This window comes from Schistocerca serialis, chromosome 3 (genome assembly GCF_023864345.2).
Source record: "Schistocerca serialis cubense isolate TAMUIC-IGC-003099 chromosome 3, iqSchSeri2.2, whole genome shotgun sequence".
Lineage (NCBI taxonomy): Eukaryota > Metazoa > Arthropoda > Insecta > Orthoptera > Acrididae > Schistocerca > Schistocerca serialis.
In genome coordinates, this window is record NC_064640.1 from 601,430,893 (window position 1) to 601,457,085 (window position 26,193).

The 26,193-nt window shown below is 39.8% G+C and overlaps 1 protein-coding gene across 1 annotated transcript in view; it reads right to left on the reverse strand.

Moving 5' to 3' along the window:
• Nucleotides 1-9,650: 9,650 nt before the first annotated feature.
• LOC126470483 (phosphatidylinositol 3-kinase regulatory subunit alpha) overlaps nt 9,651-26,193 on the reverse strand; it is a 47,980-nt gene continuing 31,437 nt past the window's right edge. Inside the window, exons 3-10 of the mRNA XM_050098353.1 lie at nt 22,864-23,359; nt 15,928-16,056; nt 13,645-13,852; nt 13,306-13,536; nt 12,845-13,121; nt 12,312-12,736; nt 11,979-12,227; nt 9,651-11,891 (exon numbers count right to left, since the gene is read on the reverse strand). Coding sequence (XP_049954310.1) covers nt 11,636-11,891; nt 11,979-12,227; nt 12,312-12,736; nt 12,845-13,121; nt 13,306-13,536; nt 13,645-13,852; nt 15,928-16,056; nt 22,864-23,359 — 2,271 coding nt within the window. The 3' untranslated portion in view covers nt 9,651-11,635. The remainder of the gene's footprint in view (nt 11,892-11,978; nt 12,228-12,311; nt 12,737-12,844; nt 13,122-13,305; nt 13,537-13,644; nt 13,853-15,927; nt 16,057-22,863; nt 23,360-26,193) is intronic.

A 26,193-nucleotide genomic window follows, 5' to 3' on the forward strand; every position in this document is an offset into this window, starting at 1 on the left:
TACAGAAAAAACTGCACACACTGCCACTGCTATAAAGTGATGCAGCTTGGAAGTAGCAAGAAGAGGACTGCCAGTATGAACCTTCCAAGAATTTTTTTTTTTTTTGGAAAGTGTTGCTCTACAAAATTGGTGCATTCTGCAGTAGAAATACTATTGTTTGACGACAATACTAGCAAAAATCGCATATGGAACTTACGCTGTTTATTACATTCAGTCACACAATGGTACAAAGTCACATCAAAGGTTTCATAATTACAGGTATGCTGATACAAATCAACTTTGTTTTTTTCTTGTTGTGGACACTAATGCGAGTCATCTGAAAGTCATTCATAAAATCATATTACAGTAAACAAATCCACTCACAGACAATATTTTTTTCTCAACACAATGTAGCAAGACTGACTTAAGCTTATTGCCATATTCCTTTATTTTGTGAAGAAAAGGGATTTAAAATATATATAAACGAAACAAAGTATTATTCTGGCTCATATTTGTTATTTAAAACTTTTAATACATGCTTCATGGTGTTTACAACATGGAGAAGATATTACTGCAGCAGAATCACTTACAAACACCACTCACAATGAAACAGCTGGGAGATATATGTAATTAGTTGGGGTGAAAAAATGGAAAGAAAATAATGACTTCCAGCAGCACAGGGAACTGCATCAATGTAATGGTGAGAGCTGAAATCCTGTACCAGACCGGGAGTCTAACTGAGATGCTCTGCTTCTCTGGAAGGGTTGCCTTAACCTCCTCAGCCATCTAGACAAGCTTTACATTCGGAGTTAATGTCGGGATTGTTGTGGTGTGACAAGCAGGAAGTCAGCAATTGGATTCTGATGGAAAGTGTGTCCAGATGGCTGAGGCAGTTAAGACAACTGTTCTACAGAAGCAGCGCATCTGGGTTAATGTACCAGTCTGGTGAAAACTTTCCAACTCCCACTGGACATGTCTGACAGAACAGACACCATTTGTATCTATAATTCTATGGCTACAATGGCCGTTTGATGAAATAGTTTCAATGTGGATGCAAAAATAATGTCTGAACTCCTATGGTAATCATAAACCTGAGAGCAGGGGGTTAATGGGTGGGGGCCCTTGTGGTACAGTGAGTGGGAAGCTGGGGATTTGGGTTGACAGAAAGAATATCTGGATCATCAAGGCGGTTAAGGCAACCATTCTAGAGAAGCAGAGGACCCGGGTTTTTACAACCTGTTTTGTTTCCATTCCTTTCACCCCAATGATTCATGAATCATTTACTTTAGGGAAAGGAATACTAAGAAGCATCATTTCCTATCTACGGCAATTTGTAAATTACGCAGGCAGTTTCACAGAGACAGTAACACAATTTATTCCCAATGGCACAATCAAAAAAACTCACGACTGTCTTAAGCCTCTCTTCACATTGCCCATATTGTACAAATGGGCAGTAATTACAGAAGTGTAAACTAAGTATTAATAATGCTGAAATGGATGGACAACATGAGTGCTCTTTACGTAAGTGCTCCATAATAATGTGTTGCAATTGGTTCTAAAGAAAGCAAGATAATCTACACTGATTAGTGAATTTTATTTATTTATTTTCTTTTTGGGCAAAAAAGTCCAATTGATCTGAAACTTCAACTTTATTCCACAGGCAAAAGGAAATGAATATGTAACTCTGTACAAAGTTGTTCATCACTGTGAATGATGATTGTTTTGATATATATAGCATATATTGTTTCACAGACAAATAAGACGACAAATACAGAAAATGTGAACATCTCACAGAAAGATACTTCATGGAGATTATTCCATGAACTGAAAAGAATAAACTCATAAAGATGGCGCACAGTGTGCAATAATAAAAGAGGAAAGAGGAAGGAGATGGCCTGTTGGTCTCAAGACTTGTGCATGGCTCTTTACTGAAGAGTGTTTCATAAAATATCACAATAAAATTTCATTTTATATTTTCACATATGTATTAAATGTAATGAAATATTATGCATAGCAGTTTCTGAAAGTTCTATTAAGTGAGGATGTATGGGTCTTGTTCTAGAGGTATTTAAGCAAATCATTACATTTTGTTCAGTAATCAACCATTTAAAGTATTATGAGTAGGTTAGACACATGGATGGAATTTACTGGCTAGAGGATTGAAATACTCCCACTTTTCAAAACTTTACAGGGTGAAAGTTTAAACACAGTACTATTTCTCCATCATTTTATTCTCAGAAACATTTCTAGAAAGACACAATTGATCTTGTATTTTGAGGTTCACTTGATAAAATGGACAGAAAGAAGAAAATGAAAAGCCTCAATTAAAATGAATTGTAACATGTTCTCTTTGAACACATTGTGTGAATGATGAAATTAATAAGTACAGCATATGTAAGACATTTACCATAAATCAGTTTTCTGATGTTAATAATGCCATTTGCCTATAATAGTACTAACAACTTGGCATATTACGTAGATAGTTATATACATAACAAAATATGTCTCATGACACACACGGGAAAACATATCATAAATTCCCATTAATGCAGCCGAGGATTCAAGTTGAACAGAACAGGTTCTCTATTGTCGTCTCCCTCCCCCCCCCCCCCCTCCCACTCGCCTCTCTCACTATAAAAAAATAAAAATATTTTCTTCACTGTCAAATAAGATGCACAGTATTGAGAAGTACAGGCCCATTTTTCCAGCTGTATTTGAAAACTCAGTGTAAATGAGTAATTTATGATCTGTTGCTTGTCTGCGTTTTACATATCAGTACATACACACATATACAAATTTCTAAAAATAGCTTTGCTTTGGAATGACAGACATATTTGTGAGCATGAGAATAGCCCCTATGTTTTAATGCTTAACAGCTGCATCAGAGACCATTGAAAAACATAAAACAACTGTATACATTTAAAAATGTAACAAGCCACACACACTGGAAACCAAGTAAATGAATTAAATTCAGTGGCATAACACTTTTAAAATAATAATAATAATAATAATAATAATAATAATAATAATAATAATAATAATAATGTGACTAGACTACATTACTTAGACATTTTTCGCGTACGATATAAAATTGTAAGGGATGTCAGGCAAGGACAAGACAGTTGTGAACCAAAGATATTCAACAATTGATCATGACAGATATCCTCTGACAGGATCATATCTTTAACAGGTCCTTTTAAATTAAGCTACTAGCCTATTTCGTCAATGGTGAGGAAAGGGGGGATAGTTAAAAAAGAGAACAGGAAATTAATTTTCTTTATGATAAGGTGGGTTCATTAGTGCTACTAGTGAATGATGTATGGTGCACATTAATTAGGAGCTTTTATAATGAGTAAAGACATACCACAGAGTAAACTGCAAGGACACACAATAATCACCACAGACTTCATTGTTAAACATGACAGAACAAGGCACATTTTCCATTGTTGGCCATTTTCTTTTCTAGCATAAAAGCTTATACATATATTCTCAAAAGACTGCATGCCAAATAAAATAAAATACTGTGGTTCCCTACAGCAGAAGCACAAAATACACAGAGGTTCCGCAAAGTCTTATGTTTCCAAATGCAGATACACACCTTACGAATATAATATTTGACATGGATTACTAAGTTATATTTAATCTGAAGTATTAGGCAGTCTCGATGTCCAACATTTCTTGAACCTACAGAGATTTTATTTATCATATTCACCATGTCCAGACTACATTTATCATTTACTTCATATTCACTTACAAATATACATGAAAGCCAATATTTCATGTGGTGTAGGAAATGTGTTACCACCGTTGCACATTGGTCAATGCTTTTCTTGAAATGAAATGTGAAGAAATAAAAGAGCACATGTATGAAAAATACATTCGTGTTACATCCTTTGATATACTTTCATATTTGTACAAAATGTTGCAAAGTTAATGCTATAATGTATACTCTATGTTTTACATTCTACTGCTGTCTATTACAATGTGTATAAAAATGCTTCCCAAATACTTAGTGTTGATACAGTTCTTACAGGTAGAAATATTAAAAGAAAAAATGTTTTTCACATATGGTCAGTACATTTATGAAAATTGACTCTAGGATTATATAGCCTCACATGTGCAAAATCTGAGTTACACGAAGATTAAACAGTCACTGGTACTCTCATATAAACACCAGTAACCTTTACATGATTAAACTAGTTTACTTTTACATTCTATGAATAACTCAGGCACTGGTTCAAAACAGAACATCAAATGATGCCCTTCGTAAGATAATTCTTGCTATATAAAAATTTTATGGCGTTCTAAGGGCTTGCGTTCAATATTCAATAAATTTCTTAAAATTTTTGCAAAGTAAAAAATATGTGATGTTTCATTTTGAACTATAATTACACATTGAGACCCACAAAGCAATTCTCATTCAGTTTATACAAATGTGAGCAGTACTTGTGGGTGATATTTCTTACATCGTCTATCAAAGCATCGGAAAAAAATGCTAATTAGAAACTGTATACTTCCAAACATTTATAGGTAATGTAAATGATTTAGCAGGTTGTTAAGAAAACATGTTTTGCTGCATTACATAAAGAAATCCAAGATACAAACACAATTATCATCCATTCCTTGTCAGAGTATTACACAAATGACAATAGCACATTTCGTATGTTCAAGCAAAATAGACACCACCTCATGTTTTCAAATACTTTCCTTCTTGGTTACTATTACATGGGACACAATAGTGCCCCATCCTCATATACACTTACATTTCAGTTGGTTGGAAATGCCAGTGCCACTGTACATCTGCTAAAAACAAAAACTGTGAAATTCACTGAAATGATGGTACAGTGTCTCTTCCACTTAAAATTCATCAGCTAATGGAATGCTAGTTGTATTGTAATAAAACTAAATGTCCTCCTACACAGTAAGCAACAGCATATGGGGTACAAAAATAGATGGAGGTGGTGCAGCCAATGGAAAGGGACACTTGCAGTCTCATCATTTCATCCTGTTATAGTTGTGACATTACAAGTCTTAACTGACTACATCTCTTTTTACATTTGCTACATAGTCTTGCTATTGTATTAAGCAGACAGTTAACATCAATCTCTTAGAAGAAAGCTATAAAAATATTTTAACCCTGTATATTTACTAAGATGATAATCCCACATACGATTAGCTCAGTAGAAGGTAATGAATGTTACACGACTGTCATTGTGCATTACAAGAACATGATTTAAGTTTCTGTCCACAAAAAGTGAGAAGCTTTTCTTTAAAAACTGATTGCAAACAAAATAAACTGAAATAGAACAGCAGAAATTAAACACATTTTATCTTTAGTTTATAGGAAAGAGAGCGGATGACACCACAAGGTTAAGAGAAAATTTTGAAAAGTGAAATTTGAGTGATATTTTACATTAACGTATAAGTAGCATATATTTCTGCAGTTAAAAAAGTAATTAAATGGATAATTTAACTGATTAAAACCTGGTATGTAGGTAATTATGAGGAACATTTCCTGCCCAGCTGTAGGATGGAGATCCATTTGACCACAGTAACAAAGTTTCTAAATTCTATGATTTCAGCCACCTTCAGTGACACGGATTGCTGCTCGTATTATGAGGCTGCTGCATTATAGCATCTGACATTTTCTGACCTGTTTCATGTATCATTATTAAAAAGGCCTTCACACCTCACTATAGGATAAAAAACATTATCTTGCACACATTAATGAAGATATCCATCATTTTCCACACAGGTTGTCAAACTCCCCCATTTCCATTAACAGTTACATAACAACAGTTCATAATTTTGTCATATTAGTTCCAATCAATTTATCTGGGCTTCACTATTACTTCCTAAAACACCATTAGACAATTTTTTCCATTATTTACCTACTGATGGTGTGTGAGTCTTTGAGAGCTTGTGCCACCATCCATATATGAAACAGATTACCATGCTAAATATACTATAAAGTTTGAGGAATCACAATACACAACTACTTCACAACAATAAAATTAAGAAGATTGAATAGCTACAAATTAAAACACACTTCAAGATATAAGAATGAAGCCTAAGCTGACACAGTAGTATTCTGTTTGAAAACTAATGAGTATTTTTATGATAGTACGAGTCTGCATTGTCAAATCAGTAACAATATATCCACCATTTCGTAGAACAAACTCAGTATCACACCAGAGCAATTAATAGAAAACACACAGACTTTAACAATATTCAGACAGCAATACCCCAGGTATTGCTCACCAACTCCTCCCTTAAATATTTGGTTGGGGGAGGAGGGAGGGATGGAGGGGGTTAAGCCATTTCAGAAATGTCAAACACTTGATTGCCCACATACATATCATTACTGAGAAATATTTTGAGGAAAAAACTTTACTTTCATGTCAGTTTTTATTTACATCATAAATCTATTTCATACATTCTGTAAAAAAAAAGCGATAGGATTCAATCTGCAGGCCAATGTTATTGTATGTTTCTTATTACTTCTTCTAAAAACTTTCTATTAATAATACTTGTAATTTTTAAAGCTAGCCAATTGAATGCCACCACTGGCTTGAGCACTTAGGAAATTTGTGTTTTACTTACTCATACAGAATGTGCAACAAGTACTAAGTGCGGGTTTTTAATTGTATATTAGAGTGTGCAGACTACTAGGTCAGATAAAAATATACTATACTGATTTTTTTGGTAACTTTTTTAATTCCTGCTGCAATTTTATGCAGTATAATGTGATTTCATCCATATGAAATCATCAGCTAGTTGCTGCATTTGCCTTTTGTCATCAGAATTTCCATACAGTTGTCAACAGATGGTAGTGTGATATGCATACAGGATGGGCAAGATCTGCACAGCACAAAATATTGTTGTTCACACATTTTGCATATTGTGTGGACATCCAATTAAAACATGTACTATTACAACTAGTGCTTGCTATACACTGTAGCTCTTACACCATTGTAAGTCTGCAGCTGAATGACCAACACATGGCTGCCACAGCACAAAAATAAAATTAACGTTTCCTACATACAGCAAGAAGCTCTGAAAATACATTTTTACTTTGATTTCAATTTGCTCCACTGTCTGATATTCACGAAACAGATTATAAAATATTTTCACTTGGTACAATTAATACAAGATTAATTAACAGCAGTCTACAGATCGAGACATGGAAATTGCCTAAATACCTCAGAATCTTATTTTCACCCATTATCCCGTGTGGGTATAATTTCTGTACAGTACAGAACATCTAAAATGGGTAAGGTTGAGACTGTCAGTGAACACACCAATTGAACCAAGCAATGATTATGAAATTGATTTTGTAATATTGGTATATTCAGATGGGAGGGAGAAGTGTTATGTAACTTTCTTCTCATAATTAGTCCTGCATGCTAAGTATGAAAGATGTACTGTCCACTGACCAGTTAGGCAATTTGGATAAGGTTACCAAATTATTTTGTGAGCTGATCACACAGTTACACCCCAACAGTATCGGTAGTACAAGAGAGTTTTCTTTCAATCCCCACAATGACCGCCACTACCCATTATGACCAAGTGGGGGCAAGTGCAGTTACTTTCATTGTTTCACATCTTCAACAACTATGGTGCTCATTGTCCACACAAAATCAAACATCATTTGGTTTTCTATTTTTAACTTCGATGTCTGTTTTTTTTTTTCCTAGTTTTCTGTTCTGTGCTTCTTACATTTCATTTGTGCTTCCTATATTTACCTCTATTCTGCTCTCAGTGCTTGGCACCTTTTACCAATGTCACCACAGGTTTACAATGCATATTGTGCACAAAAATTTGAATGAAGACTGTGATATCTAAAACTGTCAGCACCCCCCCCCCCCCCCCCACCACCACCACCACCACCACCACCACCACCACCACCAATCCACACCTCACTGTCATTCTTTTTGCCATATTGGTCTTCAATGACCAGTCATAGTGTTTTCCAAAGAGTACATAATTTTAACTGTATTGTTAAGAAAGCACCTAATTTATATTCTTACATTTCCCACAATTTTATTTAGATTCTGATGTTGTGATGAATACAGTAAACATTGTCTCCTACAGTGTACCAAATTGCACCAGACGTTTCATGTTTAAAGTTAGTCCTTCCAGTTATAGTAACAAGATGGTTTTAGAGTACAGGGAAATGTTTATTAAATGCACAAAACCACACATGTATACGATATGTGCATAGATACCCTCACAATTTAGAGTCAATATTATACTGTCTGTCAATGTAACTGCCCATTCCTGAAAATGGTAACACCACACAAAATTATTGAAGAACGTTTTACATGAGAATAAGTGATGCACTCTCATAAGAAACATTTTAGTGTGTGTTTTGACAGATCTCATTCTCAATTCAACTCCACTACTCGAGCACATCTGGTGGGTGTAGGAGTATTAGTTTAAAGTTTATGCAACTGTGAAAGAGAGAATGCATTACTAGGACAACAGTCAATCTACTTCAAGTAAAAGATAATTTCTTATTGCTCAGTATGGGTGGCTGAGATTGTCATTACTGACAACAGACGGGCAAATGATAAGTGGTAAACATCATAAACCCCACTGTAACAAGATAACAAAATGTTGCCATAATAGTTCGGTTCAACAAGTTTTGGAGAAATATTCAGGGTGTTGAGAATAAATTGGAGTATTGGACCAGTCTATACATATAACTTAAAACCCCATCCACTGCAATGTTCTGTCATAAGTTTTGTTATATAATTCAGTATTGTAATATAGTAATCAAAAGGAAGTTTTAAAGAAATCCTGTATAGCAAAGTTCGTTAAACATGAATTACAACCAGTAGAAACCAATAAGCAACTTGATGTCGGTGGCCTTAATAATTTGTGACAAACAACATAATTGTTCATAATGAAGTGTTGACACAATAAAACCATTCATCAATCTGAACAATGCAGGAGTACCTCATGCTTGCCTGTATGATAATGGTAAAATTAAAAACTAAGGAACTTATGGTATGTTATGCACTGTGCCATACATATATTTTCCCCACAAACCATCTGAGAAAGGAATGACACACAATAAAACTTATACAGAAGATATGATTATCCCTTACATACGAGACAACCTGACTGGCAATCAAATGACAACGTCTCGCACAAACAATGTAAAATGGCATTAAATGGCAATGACTGAAGTCAACAGTTACCGAGAGCCCATTTAAAGGTTAGAAACTTTGAATACTGGTGATTCATTGATAAAAATATGTGCATTCTTCAATAGGTTGCATTATTTTATCTTGAAATTCCTTTAGTGTAAATAATAAAGAACACTATAATCGACACCTGTGCTTCTTTAAGATTTTTCTTACACTGCAGCTATGAGAGACAACTGAATTTGAAAATACTTCATGTGCCAATTGTAAATGGTGTCAGTGTCATCACAAGATAATATTGTACCAGTACACAAATACCAACACACAAAACTTTATCTCTAAAACATACTTTGCTCAGTACCAAACTGAAATCAACATTGTACCAAAATTTGTCCCGTTTTTCCCCTACTGTTCTTTGTCAGTGTATAATTTGTAGGATATAACTCAGTTTCTGCAGACTGGCATTAGATTGAATATAAGTGTAGAGTAACAGCATATATGACAGCCAGACAACATAATAGTACGATTTATTATTATACTTTATTTTCTCTGTTATGTACTAAAGAGGCACAGCTGGGGTTGGTGGGGGAGGGGGGGAGATGTTTTCAGGCAGTGTGAAATATCAGTAATATTTAGTACATGTAATATTTAGTACATGTAATATGTAGAAGAAATAAAAGAAAACAAACATCAGTTGTTATTTCTTCACAGCTAGTTTAATTGAACTGTGAAACATAATAACATTCCTGTAGTGGGTATTCTAATGCCTGAACAGTTAGTGATCTGGTTGAGACATCAAAAACAGCAAAACTTGAATTGTTTGCACCACCAACAGAATGGGAAATATAAGAAATGGAAGAAAAATATTGTATAATATAAAGCATAAATGATTAGACGAACTATTCCACTATAATTTATGGAAGAATTAAAAGATACTGAACTGGAATGGAGACCAGCTGTGGATGATGTGCAGCAAGAATGCAAATTTAGGTATACATAAATCATTTACAATTCATCAGATTATTAGAATTACAATAATTATTGTGAGTATTGTGAATGGGTGCAACAGGAAGACAAAATAACAAATATCTCACACTTAGTGGACAATACCGTATATTGACATTAAGATTTTAATAATTTGGAAACATCTGATATTTTTATGGTTTCATTTAAAAAAAAAAGCACCAAAGTTCTTTAATGTACAATCTGGCAACAACCAAATTATGATTTACCAAATGATATTTCTGCACATTCATACTAAAACAAACTGAAATCTAGTTTATTCACCATCCTTAATGTAGTATCTTCATGGTTTTATAGGTCGTTTATGGGCATTATAGAATCATCCCAAAGTTTTGGCTCACCCATTAGCATATGGTTTTAAAGCATTACTTGGTTTTCTCTGGCTATGTTGGCTAGAACCAATTAGTTTATAATAATCTCTTCTCTCTCAGCCAAAAATTGGAAAAAATGCTTATATTGCAGTGGCCTGTACTTACATAGAGCAGGATCAACTCAGGTTGCAGAAAATGTGGACACCAATCACTCTAAACTCTTAAATGGTAGAACAAAATATTTCACTCTATTGACCAAGTTTCATTTACAAAGCAATTGTGATGTTTGTTTCAGTATGACCAGTGATAAGAGTGAGAGTTATGGATGATGAATATATTACAGTAAGCTCTGGTTCTAAGACATCACAAATTTAAATTACATCTTAATGAGGTCTGGCAGATTTATGGAGCACAGCTTTAAAGCATTCATAAAAGCTTTAAAGCACATAGCCAATTTCATACTTCGCGTAACTGGAAATACAGAATTTGACTCTTTTCATTCTTCAGTTTCCTGTTAATAGTCACAACACACAAACTCTTACAGAATAACTATAAAACACATTTCTTTTCTGTTAAGGTAGCATGATATACAGAAATGTGTTTAAATATGAGACAAAGCCTAAAGATTTTTCATCAAATTTTGCCAACTCTTACACACAGAATCTGCAAGTCCTTGCCAATATTTTCAATAGCACACACACATTTCTTTGGTTATCACTCACAAGATCACTGCCAAAATACACTTACTTCAATAGACCCCAAATCGATAGTAAATAAATATTTAAAATACTAATCTTGTACAAAAACATCACAAAGTATGGCTATAAATGTCCGGTACAATCCTAGAGTAAAATCTGTACACAGGAATGTCCATTTATCAGTCTCAAAGGTAAAGAATGGAGTCACAAGAAACACAGCACATGTAATTACTGAAAGCAATGTTTCCTGTTTTGTCTTCTGGAAACTGACATTTTAAAAGTACCAAGTACACACATCATGCTTCTTCAGTCAGTCACTTCCACACACACCTATTTTGGTAACACAAAACAACAATTCTTCATATTTATATTTGCCGATGCATGTACGGCTTTTTTCCTTTTTGTACATTGACATATTTTCTGGCACATAGTTCATATCACAGTCGGCAGTGTCATGGAACAGTCTGAATTCTCATCGTGGCTGTGAATATACATAACCAGAACTCGAGCTGCTGTTTTCCGAAGCCGTCTGGTTTGGTTGAGTGGGTCCAGAGGCAAACACAGGGTAGGCTAATGTTGTCTTCAGAGCATCATTGTGCTCCTCTAAAGAGTTCTGAGCATAATGGAGCACCAATAGTTTCAGTGATTCGTAAATGTTGTACGGTTCAGCAAATCCGTACCCACGCTCAGTCTTATAAATTATGCAGTGATTTGTTGTGCCTTTGCACCTGCAAAATGACAGATTATCTTCAGTGGCAGTTATGACATAAAAGATAAATTTAAGCTACATTTATGGGCAAATAAAACCGACTTACGTTATGGAAAGGGCATACTGCCCTGTGCGGCTCGGCCGAACAAGGAACGTTCCATCTGGCCGCCCTTTCAACAGCTGCTCTGCATCATCACGTGAACAGTCACGCAAAAGCCAGGTACTCTCATCTTGATGAGGCAGAGACTCAAGATCACCATCTATCTCGATCTGCCCTAGTCCTGACGATGTTCCAGCTTCATCTGATAATATATTTTTTATCTGGTGGGGCTTAACTCCATGGGCATTTAGCCACCTGAGAAAACAAGAATTACACACTTTAGTAATTATTTCACATTCACATCTTCTCAATATACAGTCAGGTCTTCATTTCACTTACTTCAAGTGACGTTGTTCCTGCCTACGAAGCTGAATTATTTCAGCTTTCAGAGAATTCATCTCCCTATCCAAGCTGCGACTATAAGCAACTTGTTGCTTCATATTATCATCGAGTTGTTTCTTACTCTCTATGAGTGACTTTAATCTCTGTTTTAAAATTTCGGAATTTGCAAGAAGAGACTTAATTTCATGAGGTTGCGCTTCTTTTTGGAATCTTTCTTGCAGTTTAATCTGTTCTTCAAACATCGATATAGCTTCCGCAAATGCTTCCTGAGCTTGTACTTTTAACTGTATTTCCTGATTTGTTCGAATGAAGTCATCTGAAAGAACTTCATATGTTTTCGTTGTCACAGAATATTCCCTGTATATTTCCCTCAGTTTCTGAGCCACCTTCTGAACATCAGTTGTACTTGATATTTCGTCTTCCTGTAACATAGTGCAACCTTCAATCAGCAAATTATTTTTCACTAAAAAATAACAGACAAAAGGCTAATGTTTTTTTTTTTCTTTATCAGTAAAGCATGAAACAAATACCTGCTGGAATTTGGAGGCAGGATACTGCAACTTAATGTCTAGTGTGGCATTATATTGAGCAAGAGAAACATTCCGATAAAAATTAACCAGTTCCACAACAGAGGAAAATTTGAAAGGCTCTGAGAAACCATATTTTCCATTTCGATGGCTGATTTTAATCAACTTGCTCGTACCATCCTTCCGCAATGTCAGAGTGTATTCACCACCTTTGCTGGATGCATTTCGTACAAGAAATGTCCCATCGGGTGTATCCTTGAGTATTTCATTCACCTCCTCCCTGAAGAAAGTAAGGAAAATGTAGGCCAAAAATAAAAGTAATAAGACGAAAACTTTTGAAGAAATAAATAATTTTTGACATATTAATGTAAGAGTTAACTGCACAGTTGTACAATATCTACACTAGAGTGTAGCACACATTCAAAATGAACTCCAGTTTTATCATGCAACAACCACTTGCATACCTTGTAATATCACCCCAGTACCATTCCGCTTCTTGGAGGCTTGGAGGAGAATCTGAGACAGTTTTCTCCTTCTCTGTCTCCAGTTCCACAGCCGGAAGATGGGGTCTTGAAACCTTCCTTGGAGGGAGTGTTGGTGCAGATGCAAATTCTGGCAGTTTCTCCCCCCATTTCCCGTTTAGCAGTAACAGTTCCATAATACGTATATGAGACTCTGTGTTGTAAACAACTTGTCTGAAATAACAAGAGTAAATAATGTAATCAAAATTAACACAATACATATACACACACAAAACCTTTTCTCTAGGCCATATAATTGTATAACTGCAATTTTTTAATTACATTATCCTTTCCCACGGCGGACGCAGGAAGATATGACACAAGACCTGAATTAACACTGTAGGTGGCTCCCTGAATCCTCTTGCATGCTGCATTTGACAGAGTCTACAGAAATGTGCCATCAGGAAATTTAAAGTTGCCTTGTGATGTTCTGGTAGTTCAGCTGCAAGGTGACAAAGAGTTGCAGCACACTGTTCATCACTCCTGATTCCTGTAAGCAGACAGTTAAAATAAAACACATTACAAAAAATTCTTTATTCACCAAGAATTTCGTTCTTGTTCTTACAGTTTAGTAAACACAGATCTACAACAAATATTCTTTTCCTGCTATCATCTCCAGTACAAGATTTGGGCCTTCTTCACAAGACAAATGATTTTCTGAATCCAAATAATTTGCTAAAATACTATAAATTTGAATGCACATCAAACAGTTATTGCATTTATAATACACAATTCTACAGGAGAGCTCCAAATCAATCCCAGGGCATAAAAAAGGTGTCGTCTATTTCTGTGCGAGGTAGTACTGGTCCAAACTAGAAGAAAAGTTCCTTTCATGATATGCCTAGAAACCAATACCTATTGAGGTGTAGTCCATTGAAGATCTGTTACTCGTATTTTATTTACAGATGAGGCAGGATTCACATGAGTTGCATTGTAAATTACCATAATAAGCACATGTGAGCAGATCAAATCCTGGAGGTGAGGGATCAGGATCACTTCAGAATCATTGTATGGGCAGGAATTGTCAGTGACAGCTCGAAGGGCCACCTATTTTACCTAACAGATTAACAGGTGCTGCATAGCACTGATTTTTGCACAATGAATTACCAGTGCTATTGATTACCATTACCCTTAAATAAAGACAACCAATGTGGTTTACTAATTTTCCACAGATCACGTGACAGGACCTCACTGTCACATTTCATGTGCGATGCTTGTTAAGATGATACAATAATGTGGCCTCCCCATTCACCAGACCTGAATCCATTGGATTTCTGGCTATGTGGAAATTTAAAGGCACTGGTGTGTGTTCAGTCCGCTGACAATGTGTGATCAATGCATCTGACTATTCAAAAGGAGCCACGTGTATTTGAAAGACTGCACAATTCAGTGTGAAGAAGGACTGAAGGGTGTGTGACAATGTGTGGTAACCACATGCAGCACTGCTTATAGTGTATGTAACAGACACATAGGACTGAAGTGACAGATTGGCCCATATCTCAACAGGTATTGGGTTTCTGGATGTTTAAACATAGGAGCTGTACTCCTAGTTTTGACAAATACTACCTCCTGTAGGAATACGACACACCCAAGAACCTAGAAAGCAGTGTATATGCTAGGAAAGCCTCAGATCACATGTGACAATTTGTTTAAATCACAATGTATACTTTCATGTCATTATATCTACAAAACTCATTCTTAATGTTATGCATAATAAATTATGTTAGGTGCAGCACACTTTTAAGATCAAACTGAGATATTTACACAAATGATGTCCACTTAATCTATTATGTCATTGGTGAAGAGAGAAAATCTGGGAAGTTCCCAAGATTTTACTACATGAAAATTGGGTCTTGATTTAAAACCATGATACTTACATCCTCTATTATTTACTATTATTTCTAATAACACAAACATTATTATACAAATCAAAAATCTAATAAGTGATTTGTTAAACTAATTTTAAATTGGAAAGTTATGCTCATCACAATTTTCCCCTCAAATTTGGTCAAACGCACAATTTAGTCAATGTTACAGAATGTGTTTTACAACAGGTTTGATACATCATTTAAACAAGTGTATTATCATCATTTTAGCCATAATGGCTAAAGGCTTCTGCAAATGTCGGGTTGATACAAAAGCAGAAATTTACAGTGAACATGACAAACACTTACAAAAACACATAAATGATTATCTGCTAAGAAGCTAACAAAAAAGTTAGATGCCCAGAGTACAACATTTCCTACTTTTTGTGTTTCATAAAATTAGCTGAAACAGAAATGTCAGGATTTTAACTTGTGTGAAATCTAATTACAGCAATTAATAGGATTCTGATCTGAATGTAGCCTGCACGGTTATAGCAAATATGCACTTGCATAATTTTTGCTCCACCAATGTGGAACCAAGACCAGATATACTTATGTAACCATGCTGACGTTCAACAGTAACACTGTCACATTGAGTATTCCTATTTGGAATGAATTAATGTATAATAAACATGCTTATGCACATCTGATAATGAACATGTTGCTCAACTGGACATCAGATTTTAGATAAAGTACTTACGGGATGCTTCCAGAAATCTGTCATACCACTGGACAGGTATAATTGGATCTGGAAGTTCTCTAAGAAACTTTTTCAAGATGCTTGCAATACAGTTTGGTTCATACGATGACCAATCCACACCATGGATATCTGGAGAAAAGAATAATGCCTTCTGAAATGAAGTCCAGAACATAACATTTAAGAACTACATTTTACCATTTTTTTTGTGTGTGTGTGTGTGTGTGTGTGTGTGTGTGTGTGTGTGTGTGTGTGTGTGTGTGTGTGATAATAAGTAAACTTAAAGTTTTCTGTGCACAAAAAAAAGAGGCAAAACACACTGAAAGCCACACGTGGGAGAATTCTGAACACATTGTCATGAGTAAAATTACATTTAGACTGGTATACAAAGGAAGGCAATATCACTTAATTACTCATGTTGTGTTTTTATTTCTTTTTCTTTTGTGTAGTCACAATTTTACAAGTAATATGGGAGTTCGGCAGTCTTTTGCGAGAGTAAAAAATTTTATTTGTACTACACATTGGTTAGTTGGATTGGAGAAGGGACCAAACTACGTGGTCATCAGTCCCTCCCACCTTGGAATAACTAAAACCAACAAAACCTCACACTAAGAGGGAACTATAAAGGCCATAAAATTACAAATTATTGACAGAGAAGGAAGGAAGAAGGTGGAAGAAGAGAGGACAGAAAGAAAGTGACTAATCACAAGGGCATGAAGGAAGAAGCACAGGTAGACAAGATAGACACTCAAGATAAAACAGACTCCATAAATAAAGGAGTGGGAAGGCAGAGGGTGGGGGTGAACCACCAAGCCCAGTTGAAGCCAGTCCAATCGGGGCAAAGGGGGGAGCAAGACGGCCTGCCATCCCCTCCACCCACTGATAAGGTGGAAGGTCCCATCCTTAAATAAAGCAATAAAAACCTCCATCACAAAGAAAACGTAAAACTAGTTCAGCCGCTGAGCCATTGTCAGGGGTAGCGATTCAGGAAAGCTAAAAATCTGTTGCAGGGCATCTAAGTCGGGACAGTCCAGTAAGAGGTGAACCACGGTCAACATTGATCTAAAACAGAGAGGGGTTGGGGGGGGGGGGGAGGGGTCCCCTCACGATGCACGATGGAGGAGATAACCATGAGTCAGCCAAGTATGGCCGATGCATAGCCAGCAAAGGACAACAGAGGCTTTACGAGAGGCTCATAAGGAGCACTGCCACATAGTTGTAGAATCCTTTATCACCCTGTACTTGTTCAGCGAAGAAAGAGTGTGCCATTCTGCATTCCAAAGTCCGAAAACCTGATGACATAATGTCAAGTGAAGGTCTCTTTCCGGAATGTCAATGGTTAGTAGCCAATTTAGCCAGTCGATCGGCAAGTTCATTGCCAGGGATCCAGACATGGCCTGGGATACAAATGAAAACCACTAGGCATCGACATTGATCAAGGAGAGAAAGGGAGTCCTAGATAGCTATGACCAATGTGTGGCGAGGGAAGCACTGGCCGATAGCAAACTGCTCAAGGAGTCACTACAGATAGTGAAGGACATTCCTGAGCAGAAGCAGACGTGGTCCAGTGTGTGCAATATGGCTACAAATTCTGTAGTAAAAACACCACAGAAATCTGGCAAGGAATAAAGTTCCATGTGTCTCGCATAGGTGTAAGCATAACCAGTGTGACCAGCAACCATGGAGCCATCAGTATAAATCACTTCTGAACCCTGGAATGAACTGAGGAGGCAGTAGAATTTGTGGCGAAGGGCCTCCGGAGGAACAGAGTCCTTTGAATTGATGGAGAGATCAAGACAGAGCTGTGGCCGAGAGACGCACCACGGAGGGGTACATGCGTGAGCAGAGAAAAGAGGCAGTAAAGGGTAGTGCTGGAGTTCAGAAAAGAGCGACTGAATGTGGGCAGCTATGGTAAGCCCACATCGTGGCCGCCGCCACGGGAGGTTGATCTCCGTGTCTGGATAAAGGAGACCATAATTAGGGTGCTTTGAGGTGCAGCAAATGTGGAGCGCATGAGGTATCAATTGTTGTTGGTGCAAGACTCGCAGCGGTGGAATCCCCGCCTCTGTGAGAGGGCTAATCACATGGTTAGTCCAGAAGGCAACAGTCGCAAGTCATACCCCACAATGGTGGATGGGGTCTAGTATCTGCAATATCGAAGGTGACACAGAACCATACACAGGACTCCCGTAGTCTAAACAAGACTGGACCAGCGCTTTGTACAATCACAGGAGAATAGAGCAGTCTACACCCCTGTTGGTATTGCACAGACATCTAAGAACACTGAGATGTAACCAGCACATCCTCCTCAGCTGGCAAAGATGAGGGAGCCATGTCAACTGGGCATCAACGACCAGACCCAAGAAGCGATGGGTGCCCACCACCTCGAGGGATTGGCCATCGAGGAACAGGTCTGGATGGGGTGGACTGTACGGTGAAGGCAGAAATGCATGACACATGACTTGCCACCGAAAACTGAAAGCCATGGGAGAGAGCCCAAGATTGCGCCCGATAGATTGCCCCTGTAGACGCCATTCTGCAGCGCCCATGACAGAGGAAGCAACATAGATATAAAAAATCATCAGCATACAAAGAGTGGCACACTTTTGGCCCAGCAGCTGCCACCAGTCCATTAATGGCGATGAGAAAGAGAGGGACGCTCAGCAGGGAACCCATGGGATCCCATTTTCTTGCTGATGAGAAGTGCTGTACGAGGAACCAGCTTGGACCCGGAAAGATAAAAACAGGTAGAGCGCGATGAAGGCCCCATTTGTGAAGGGTGGTGAGGATGTGGTGGTGCCAGGTGGTGTCGTAGGCTTTATGCAGGTCAAAGAAGACTGCAACAAAGTGTTGCTGAGGGGCAAAAGCTGACCGGATAGCAGACTCCAGGTAGACAAAGTTATCCGCTGTAGGGTGGCCACAGCGAAAACCACCTTGAGTCACCAGGCATTCAAGGAGCTTGCAGAGGGTGTTGGTAAGGCTAATTGGACAATAGCTATCCAACTGAAGAGGGGGCTTCCCAGGCTTTAACACCGGAATATCAATGCTTTCCTGCCACCGGATAGGAAAGACCCCCTCACGCCAGACAGTTGAAAAGGGTCAGTATACAATGGTGGCCAGCCACCGATAAGTGTTTGAGCATTTGGTTGTGTATCCAATCTGGTCCAGGAGCCGTGTCGGGACAAAGGGCGAGGGCACTGGCGAATTCCCACTTGCTAAATGGGGCATTATAAGGCTCCAAGCAGTGAGAAACGAAAGAAAAAGGTAGTCGCCCTGAGCACTCTTTCAGGAGGAGGAACATGGGCAGATAGTGAGTAGATGCAGATGCTTGGGCAAAGTGTTGAGCGAAATGCTCTGCGACAAAGTCCGGATGGGTAAGGACAACACCACGCGCAGAAATTCCTGCGATGTTGGTGGGAAGACAATGGCCAAAAATTCGTCTGAGTTTCACCCAGACTTGTGAAGAGGGGGTGTGTGTGGTCCTATGGTAGCCACATATCATTCCCAGCAAATCCATTTCTGAAATTTGATGAGGTAACGGGGCCATTTAAAGACCAGAAGGTGAGCAGTAGAAGGGTGCCGCTTGAAGCATTGAACAGCACGGCAGCAGTCTTTCATGGCCACAGCAATTTCCGACGGGGCGAACCCGAGGAAAAAGGGATGGATGAAACAGCTGTGGAAAGAATGGTGGCAGTCAAAGTCTGTGCAGACTCATCAATACTACTGTATGGTAGGACAGGAGGGATGGTAGCAGAGGAGAAGGAACCCAAACAGCTTTAGAGAAGGCCCACCTGGGAGGGTGACAGGGCGAGATATACTGAAGGAAGGTCAAAACAATTGGGTAATGATCGTTGTCATATAAGTCATCATGGACACCCCACTGAATGGAGGGAAGAAGACTGGGACTGCAGATGGAGAGGTCAATGGCAGAGAAAGTGCCGTGTGCCACACTAAAGTGTGTGGAAGCAATGGTATTTAGAAGACAGAGATCAAACCCTGCCAGAACAGCTTCAACTGTCCTGCCCAGGGCAGTAGTCGTGTGACTACCCCAAAGAGGGCTGTGGGCATTTAAGTCCCCTAGAAGCAGGAAGGGAGAAGGGAGTTGTTGAAGAAGAGTGATTAGGCCACGGGATGTGGGTGGCCTGTCAGGCGGGAGGTAGAGATTACAGATTATGATTGGAGTGACCAGATGGGCCCTGACAGCAATTGCTTCCAGAGTGGTATAGAGGGGAACCCATTTACTAACAGTGTCCTTGTGGACCAAGGTGCAAACACCACAAGAAGCCCGCAAGGGGCCAATTCAGTTTCGACAGAAAGCGTGGAACCCAGAAAGGGTGGGTGAGTACGAATTGACAAAATGGGTCTCCTGGAGAGCAATGCAAGCAGCAGAGTGGGAGGAAACAAGGGGGGGGGGGGGGGGTGACACAAATAGCCATTACAATTCCACTGGTGGATTCTCAAGCTGGAGTCCAAATGGGAAGCGAATGGACTGGAGCCACTCACGCCACCGAGTCACCATCTGTCACTGATAAGGATGGGGTAATGTCCACATAGGTAGGGTCAGACTCTGTTCATTGGCTGGAGGAGGGGAGGCAGCACCTCAGGAAGTACCGGAGAGGCCTTGCCCTTGTTCTTGTGTTTCTGTTTCTTCTCTTGTGAACAAAGAGAAGAGCAGACTTCAGCGAGGTTAGGCATGGAATTACACCTTGCAATCTTGGCGTCCACTGGCCACGGATCACGCAGCCAATGTGGAGCTGCAGATCGCCTTTCAGGGGGGGTGCCAGGGAGAGGAGTCCTGGGAGGGAACTCCAGTACCAGTGGCTGCTGAAGAAGGGGACCGCTTCTCTGGTGGGGAAGGGGGAACAGCACCTGAAGTGGTGGGTATGGGCACTGAAGGGGTGGGTATGGGTACTGATGGGGAGGGGGAACGGGAGTGGGAGAGTGAGGTTGAGTTGGAAGGTTCGGGGCAAATAGGGCGGGGATGGGAAGAGGAAGGGGTAGGGGTAGGAGGGGGAATGGATGTAACTGAAGCAAAAGTAGAAGCTATAGGCGCGGGATGGAGCCAGTCATACTTTCGACAAGCCTCGGTGTAGGCAAGTCAATCTAAGGTCTTGTACTCTTGAATCCGTTGTTCTTTCACAAACACCGGGCATGCTGGCAAGCGTGGAGAATGCTACGCATTACAATCTATGCACACAGGTGGGGGAGCACAGGCACTCCCTTCATGGAGGAGGCACCCACAGTCACCGCGGAGGGGATCATTGGCGCAGCGGGAAGACATGCGTCCAAACCGTAAGCATTTAAAGCATCTCATCGGTGGCAGAATATAAGATTTTACATCACACTGATACACCATCACCTTTACTTTCTCTGGGAGGGTACCTCCTCAAAGGCCAGGATAAAGGCACCTGTATCGGTGCGATTGTTTTTAGAGCCTTGCTGTACACAGCGGATAAATCGGACTCCTTGCCACTCGAGGTTTGCACGGAGCTCCTCGTCAGTTTGGAGAAGAAGATTCCAATGGAAAATGATGCCCTGTACCGAGTTCAAAGATTTGCTGAGTGTGACAGAGACTGGGATGTCACCGAGATGGTCACAGGCACGCAGGGCTTCAGACTGGGCAGCAGAAGATGTCTTTATGAGCAAAGAACCAGACCACATTTTACTCATGGATTCCACTTTGCCATACTTATCTTAAATTGTCTCCATGAATAACAAAGGCTTGGTCATGGCCAAACTTTTGCCATCTGTCCTGGTACAAACCAGGCTCTGAGGGAAAGGTTTCAACCCAAGCTGGCGAGCTCAAACCTCTTCCCAGGGGGTGGCCAGGGAGGGGAAGGCTGAAGAATCAGAAAAAGGAGTGTCATGTCTTCTATCACTCTTAGAGACGGCTGCATAATGGCCAGGATGTTGAAGCTTTTTTCTCTTCATGTGCAAGGCGTCCGCCTTAGTACCACCCACTCCGACCAGGGGCTCGCCCAATGGGCGCCACCTAGCCAGAACAAGGGCCGTCTGGCAAAGTGGCCATTGCTGGGAATTCTGATGCCCCAAAGTGATGAGCACTGACTTCTTGGCATACACGAGGTGTTAACAGCTCAGGTACTAGCAGTGTGATCCTTGTGTGTTGTCAGGGGGCTCAGCCAAATGGGTACTTAACAGCTCCACCACACGGACTGGCTACTGTCCTGGTGACCTACCAGGAAGGGGGCCAGGGTGCAAGGGGTAAATGGAAGGGAGGGGAGGGGGAGGGGGGGACGAGCCGGCACCGTGGAAACTCGGCTCGGAGTTCATCCCCAAACGAATCATACTGAACAGAAAACATTGGAAATGGCAGTCAAACCCCAAGGGTACCAAAAAAGCCGAAAAGGAGATGGAAACAGCAAACTAAACAATAGCACATACCAAAACAAAGCTGGGAGGATAGCCAGGTCTATATAAAGAAGTCCACCAAGAGGGAAAGGAGGGGGCAGGGAGAAAGGAGCAAGGACAGGGAAGGAGAGGAACAGGGACAGTAATGCAGTCTGGAAAAAGGAAGGAGGCTGCAATAGCTCGGAGCCCCATGCAAGCCACACATGTACCCACAAAATGGACTGTGGGCCCCCGGGGGGGGGGGGGGGGGGGTTACACATTTTTTGCTTTATGTATCCCAGTGGTTGGTTTTTGGCTCTCACATTATTCCCATGAATTATTCTATACACATTGCAGTTAAGAATAATGTAGGAACCAAAAAACTGACTACTGAAGACACTTTATAAAATGAAATGAGTCTGGTCCAAATAAGACTTTTTATAGTCACAAAAGAGGAAATAATTCCCATATTACTTGTACACTTAATTATTCCTTCAGTACATAAAAGAAAACAAAATTTCACTCTTTCAATACACCTAACATTCTAGTAAAAATGCCTGAAATTATCTCAAAACAGGAGTAATATATTACCGTCATCAATCTTTTGTCGTAGTTCAGCAACCCTATCAGCACTGGGTGATGAACGGTACATTTTGTACAGGTCCAAATTGTAGACGAGGCGCGCTCGGCGTTCTAGTTCATCGACACATTTCACGACGACTGCAGGGGGACCAGGTCGTTCAGAAACACAAAGAGGCACACCGAACAATGAACAGAAGCGAGGTCTTGATGCAGAAGACGATGCGGGTGAAGCGGATAGACACGAGCCCAATCCAGTGGCTCGGCATGTGCGATGAGCAACAAATCCACAGTCCTGGCACAGGAGACCCTGGTGCACCAGCCCACGAAGGTATCGATTGCATTTGTCACAGCGTTCCAGGCTAGAGAAGCTGTGTTCCCGCAGTCTGTGAGGAGTACCACCACGCTCTTCTTCGGCCACAGTAGGTTCCTGTTCTTGCGACCGGCACAGTTCATCGATACACACCAGTATAGCCTTTTGATGGAATTCGTCCTTTATGCCCATATTCTGAAACATCAGTTGCAGTCTTTTACAAAGGGGAATAATTCAAACATGTAATTGCAGCACTGATCTAAAGAAACCAGAAAATCTGTTATTCAATTACTACGATGTAAACGTAATTAGAACCTATTAAGACAGATTGGAACAACCTAACTTAAGGCAGAAAACATTTTTCCTTCCACACGAGAAATCTTCTTGTGAAGTTTATCCCGTGGACATTCCAGCACAAAAAAAGTTAACCAAATGGATGACGAAAATTAAAATCTACCATCATATGTACCTGACGATCTAATGAACTACTGACACACTTCTACTATCTGCTTTTATTTGCCAGACAGCCTGCTAAACCACAGTTTACTCTTTCCTTAACTGTAAGCTTGAATTCCTCGTTTAACGTTCCCCGCAAATCGAAAAACTATTGATGCTATGGACCTACCAACACGCATACGTTAAGGCTTATGTCCGTGTCAGTAATTTTCAACTATCTTTTATAGGATTCCAATTGCTCCGAGCGCTGTTCGTGAGTTTACTTTCCTCACTTTTTGCAAGTATCTACAGACCTCTTAACAAGAGTTCGAAATAATTCTTACAAAAGAAAAATGCTTTATAAATATGTTTTACAAAGTTTCTAAATGAGTGAAGGTGCTTACACGAAATGACCAATCGGCGACATGAGTCGGCAGTTTAACCTACGAGAACTGACAGTATTAAAGCTCGAGTGTATTTAATAAAGCGAGGATATCTTGTCTCGAATAAAGGTGAGTGATTTGAACGTCTGCTGGGGATCATGCAGTAAGTTCGTAAAGTGCAGGAGTTCCTTCGCATCTGTTGCTCCTGAAGTACTTTCAAAGACAGACCTGTAGAAACCTCAGTCAAAACGCATCTTCCGCAAGTTAGTTGCCGAAAATGGAAACGCCCTCTAGGACAGATCGCAAAAGATATTTCGAGAATACTGAATGATATGAAGAGCGTTATTCATTTTCTTCCCACTTTTTCCATTACTTAGATGTGTAATCGGACCGAAGTCACCGCAGTCTTTCTCGCCACCCCATTTTTTCCCCTCCGTGTTTATCGCATCCACCAACCACAATTTCATAGTCATTCCGTTTATTTACCTCTCTGTGGAACGTTGAAAATCTTTACAGTCAACGAACAATCCCATATTCAAAATGACAAGTAGATAGGAGTTCCATACATTTGATCAGGAATAACGCACGAAATACCGTCGACAGTACGCGGCGTGCTGTGGTCTTCCGAATCCGCCGTGCAGTGACAAGTTCGACTAGGAGCTGTATCAGCAAATTTGGCCACTCTTCGTACTGATAACGTCCTCTAGTACACTGGACTCCCCCCCCCCCCCCCCCCGCGCCACACACACACACACACACACACACACACACACACACAGACAGAGAGAGAGAGAGAGAGAGTTCTGGATAGATGGCATTGAAGAGACCTGTTACTTTCCTTTAATAGTTGTGAGGTTCTTGTTTCTGTAAAGAATTTAAGCCATTACTATCCATAGTCCTCGTATGAAGTTATCATCATTGTCGCACAGAGACATATGCAAAGATTTATGATTCCCACATTCCGTCTGTCAACAGGACACAAATACAATCAAAATACCTGCGTCTGATAGCGATGTCGTGGACGGTATACAGTTACCTGAGGGGGGAAAAAAAAGAAAAGAAAATAAAATTAAAAAATTAAAAAAATGCAACCGCAAGCGCAAAAATAAAAAGCTCTTTCAGACGCAGTGACTGCACGACACGTACCGTAACCGGTTTCATGTCAATATGAGAATATAAAAGAGTGTTTTTACGTTTTACTTAAGAGCGCGGAAGTGCGTTACGTCCTGACGTTAATTGCGAGCGTGCTACAGTGTCTTGCCCGCTCGCTTGGTCCAATGCCAGCAAGAGCTGGGCGCCTGCGCGCTGCGTGCAATCGAATAAAGGAAGCCACTACTGGCTTTGCGGTAGTACTGCGTATGGTATTCCAAAGAAATCAGTAAGACGTATCACCGATAGTATACTTATTATGAGGGAAGAGGGGAATTCCAAAGATTCCATCGTCGACGTACGTACTTGTGTTTTCATGAACGGAAAAGGAATGTGAAAAGGCAACGCAAAAAGGACTTACCTTTCTTTAAATGTCTTAGAAATTTAGTCTGTTCACTGTTTCGGAAATAAGGTGTAATGTGTTGAACAAAGCGATGACCACCCTTGTAGTCTTTCCTAAAACGTCATACTGAAACGTATTCCAGTAAAAAAACTAGGAAATGCTTTCTAAGTTGTTATCGTTTTCTGAGAGCTTCTATTAATTCGAAGCTGATTCTTTCTTTGCCTACAACAGAGCTGATATGATCGTTTCATGTCACATCGCTCTGGGCATTCGTACGCCGTTCTTAAATGGTTCAAATGGCTCTGAGCACTATGGGACTTAACATCTGAGGTCATCAGTCCCCTAGACTTAGAACTACTTAAACCTAACCAACCTAAGGACATCACACACATGCATGCGCGAGGAAGGATTCGAACCTGCGACCGTAGCAGCCGCGCGGTTCCGGACTGAAGCGCCTGGAACCGCTCGGCCACCGCGGCCGGCTACGCCGTTCTTAAATTCAGCTGTTATGCATTAATGTCATAAATGAATGGTACTGTGAACTAGTTAGCTTATAATCATTTTGAAGTCTATTTCTCAGTCCTTAACTGTAAACTTTCAGTAAAATTTATTTTCTCGCCCTGACATGAAATGGAGTCACTTGCGGTCAATCTCATGTTCCATGTAATATCGGCTAAGGGAATATAAAGCGAGTTTCAAAATTCATACTGTGCCTGGAG